Below are 3,529 nucleotides of genomic sequence, written 5' to 3'. Positions count from 1 at the left end.
ATTACTAAAAAAAAAAAAAAAAAAAAAAAAAAAAAAAAAAGCGCCTTGAGGAAAGTAAGTGTGTACTAAAGATGTGAATATGTGTATGAGACAATCATTACTTTTTTTTTTTTTTGGGTGCTAAATTACAAATTTCTTCATTTAACATTGATTGATTTTCAATTTAGTTCCTTAATTTTTATTTTTTCTCATTTTTGTTCTTTAATTTGTTTTCAATTTAATCTTCCATTAAGTTCCATCAAATCTTCCCGTTAGTTTTAGGATCTTTCACTTTCCAAAATGAAGTCATTTTGGTGGACTTTTGACAATGCAGATTGTATGAAAGTAAATGGAAGGATTACATCGGAAAAAGATGAAAGTATAAAGAACATAAGGGGAAAATAAATTAAAAGACTGAATTGAAAACAAGTCAAAGTTAAAATGTGTCACTTAAATTAATCTCTTTTTCTTATAATGTTTTGATATGCTTTTAATAAATAAAAAGAAGTAAAAATGCTATAAAATAAAATTTTTTCCATCATTGCAAGAGAAAAAATTGTATTACCTTTTCTTTTGATAATTTTTCACTAATTAAAGCAATGTCGTAAGCATCAAGGTTTTGTTTGTTGAAGGCCATCTTATTTACTCTATCGTGACGCATGAGATCCTTTGCATATGGCAATGATTTGGAATGGAGGAGAGGTGTGTTCCCGCTTTCATCCTTTTCATTCAAAAGGTTGCTGAGTGATGATCGGTTTAGGATTACATTGACAACATCCTTGTGAGATGAGTTCACGGCAAAATGAAGTGCATTCCAACCTCTCTTGTCAACTAGTTCGCTACAATCAGGACAATATTTTAAAATCTCATTCACTGTTTTTACATGGCCTCGATCAGCTGCAATGTGAAGAGCCGTCATGTCCTTTGCGTCTTTCTTGTATGCCATAGATCTATCATTTTTCAGTAATATCTTTATTGTACTATAACCATTGAAGTACGCAGCACAGTGAAGCGGAGTAAAACGTTTTTTTTGAGAAAGAAGTGGAGTCAAACGTTGGTTATATTTTTGAGCACTTAGTGCTTTAGCTTCTATATTTTTCTGAATTTCACCTGTCATTACTATTAGAATTTAAATATGTTAGACATATATAATCATTTTCCAAAAGACACAAAGAAGACTTTTAAAAGATAGAAAAAACATTCATGAGTGAGTTTATTGATTCTATTAAATAAAAATCCTGTGTCCCATTATGAGGGTTCAGTTTTATGCTCTAAGTACTGATTGCAGCCTATCCCTCATTCATTTTTTATTATTATATAAAGAAACTAAAGTTTAAGATTAAAAAAAAAAAAAAAATCAAACACATAACTTATTATATTTGGTGACTCTAAGAATATTACAGTGGATTTTTATTTTGGTCTCTCTACTCTCTTTGCATAAGTGAAATAACAAGAACACGCTGTAACATTTTTACTCAATCTATTTGGTATAAAATTGTATCAATTAAGCTTGAATTTTTTTAAAAACTTTTGAAGGGACGACCCTGGCCCCTTAGTCTTATAATAATTCTGTCACCGGTGGGGAATGGTACAAGAATTTTTATTTTCTATAAAATGACAGCAATGTACTACATAGTGGAAATGGCACTCTAGTCTCTCCTTAAATTATTTCACTCTAATTTATATTTTAAAGAAATACAAGTAATAATTAATTATATTAATTTAAATTAATTAGATCTCAAACTTTTTTGTTGGGATGAAACAATTTGATACAAAATAAATTCTAATTAAATTAGGTTTGATCCTCTAAATAAAATTTAATTAAATAAAATTATTTTTTAATAAATTTTCAAATTAATTTTTTTTTATTTGTTAATATTGATTAAATAAATATATCATATAATATATTTTATCAAATTTTGCTTGCATGTTGCACAAACCCGCGGTCAAGATAGAAAACACTTTATGATGTTACTCTTTAGCAGTAGCGGAGCTAGGATTTAACTTCAGGAGGGGCAAAATTTATATACACTATGAACATTCATTAGGACATGTATATGTATATTACTTGATATAAAAAAAAAAAAAAAAAAACAATACACATATTTTAGTGATATTTTAATGTAATAAGACCTACATAAATTAAAATAAAATAATACTATTACTTCTAAAAAATAGAGTATACTATAGAAAAGTATATCATAGCCTACCTGCTAACCGATATTAATACCCTAAGAGACTAAGACATGTTGCACTAAAGGAAAAAAAATAAGAAGACATGTGTAACTCTAGGAGAATATAGCTCAGTTTTCAAAGATTTTTAATACCCAATAGTCACAAGAATGTTGGTCTCATTCCTAGAGTTTAGATCAAGTTCTCTTCATGTACCCTATATGTTTAGGATTGAAGAAAAAAAAAAATGATACCATCACAAGGCAAAAATTAAGATATCTCTTGAGTGCCTAATTTTTTTTTTTTGGTGGGCCAGGGGGGGCAAGTGCCCCCCACCCCGGCTCCGCCCCTACTCTTTAGTACTAAACCATGCATTATACTGGAATGTTGAAAAAATAAATAGGCATTAGTGCATTACCATCATCGTTCCAAATCACTGCAGCATGCAACGTGGTTCCACCAAGTGGGCCATCATGAGTTAATGATTTGCAGTTTTCTAAAATGTGAAACACCACCTCCCTATAATTGCTCTCCACAGCCATGTACAGTGGAGTCTCGCCAGCATCATTAGCAGAATATGAAATATCTTTACCGTTTTCAACCAACAGTTTCACCACTTCAAGATGATTATTACGTACAGCCTCATGCATGGCCGTATCATTTTCTTTATTCTTCATCTTCAGCATCTTCTTGACCGCTTTATCGACCCCACTTTCGGGGTCAATTAGAACTTTGACCTCATTTTCGGGGTCATGTTGGCGCCTTTTTGCATGTTCAATTAACACTTCCACAACGGCAGCATGCCCATACCTTGCGGCGATATGCAAGGGAGTTTCATCTTTGTCATTAGCTTGCCATAGCAGTGGTGAACACATTCTGAGAATTTCTTTGACAAAGGCGGTTGATGATTCTGATTCTTGAATTAGGCTTGTGAGGTAAATATGAAGGACTGTGTTTTTATTTGAGGTTAGCAGTTGGTTAAGAGGCTTTGGAATATTATCTTTGAAGACCTCGATTTTGCCTTCTGCTGCAGCGTTGTAATGTACAGGTTCCATGCCAATGTTGTCCTTTGTTTGCGAAGGCTCACAAATGCTGATCAACTTCAAACAAAACGGAGGAATACACTCTCTATTAGTGGCTCCAATACTTTTCTCTCTAAACAATGTCACTCTACCTCGTTTTGATGTCAAACAGAGTAAAGATAAAGGCAACTAGCTCGTCAAAACAAAGGGACTTTATAAATCCGAGGAGTGAATTAAATCGCCCCCCGGACAAACTCTTGTCTATGATACTATGCCATAACAGCTACCTTCAATTTAACTTCAATGATGCTAGGGGAACGCTAATTAGGTCCGCATGGCCTTTTTTTTTTTTTTTG

General features: G+C 32.2%; 1 protein-coding gene across 1 annotated transcript in view; it reads right to left on the bottom strand.

Moving 5' to 3' along the window:
* Positions 1 to 3,212, bottom strand: part of LOC112020325 (uncharacterized) — a 10,006-nt gene extending 6,794 nt beyond the window's left edge. The window contains exons 1-3 of the mRNA XM_065775106.1: positions 2,570 to 3,212; positions 545 to 1,089; positions 342 to 393 (exon numbers count right to left, since the gene is read on the bottom strand). Coding sequence (XP_065631178.1) covers positions 342 to 393; positions 545 to 1,089; positions 2,570 to 3,206 — 1,234 coding nt within the window. The 5' untranslated portion in view covers positions 3,207 to 3,212. The remainder of the gene's footprint in view (positions 1 to 341; positions 394 to 544; positions 1,090 to 2,569) is intronic.
* Positions 3,213 to 3,529: the final 317 nt, after the last annotated feature.

Source organism: Quercus suber, unplaced genomic scaffold, assembly GCF_002906115.3.
Source record: "Quercus suber isolate HL8 unplaced genomic scaffold, Cork oak 2.0 scaffold_105, whole genome shotgun sequence".
In the NCBI taxonomy this organism is placed as follows: Eukaryota; Viridiplantae; Streptophyta; class Magnoliopsida; order Fagales; family Fagaceae; genus Quercus; species Quercus suber.
This window is presented reverse-complemented; position numbering and strand designations above follow the sequence as displayed.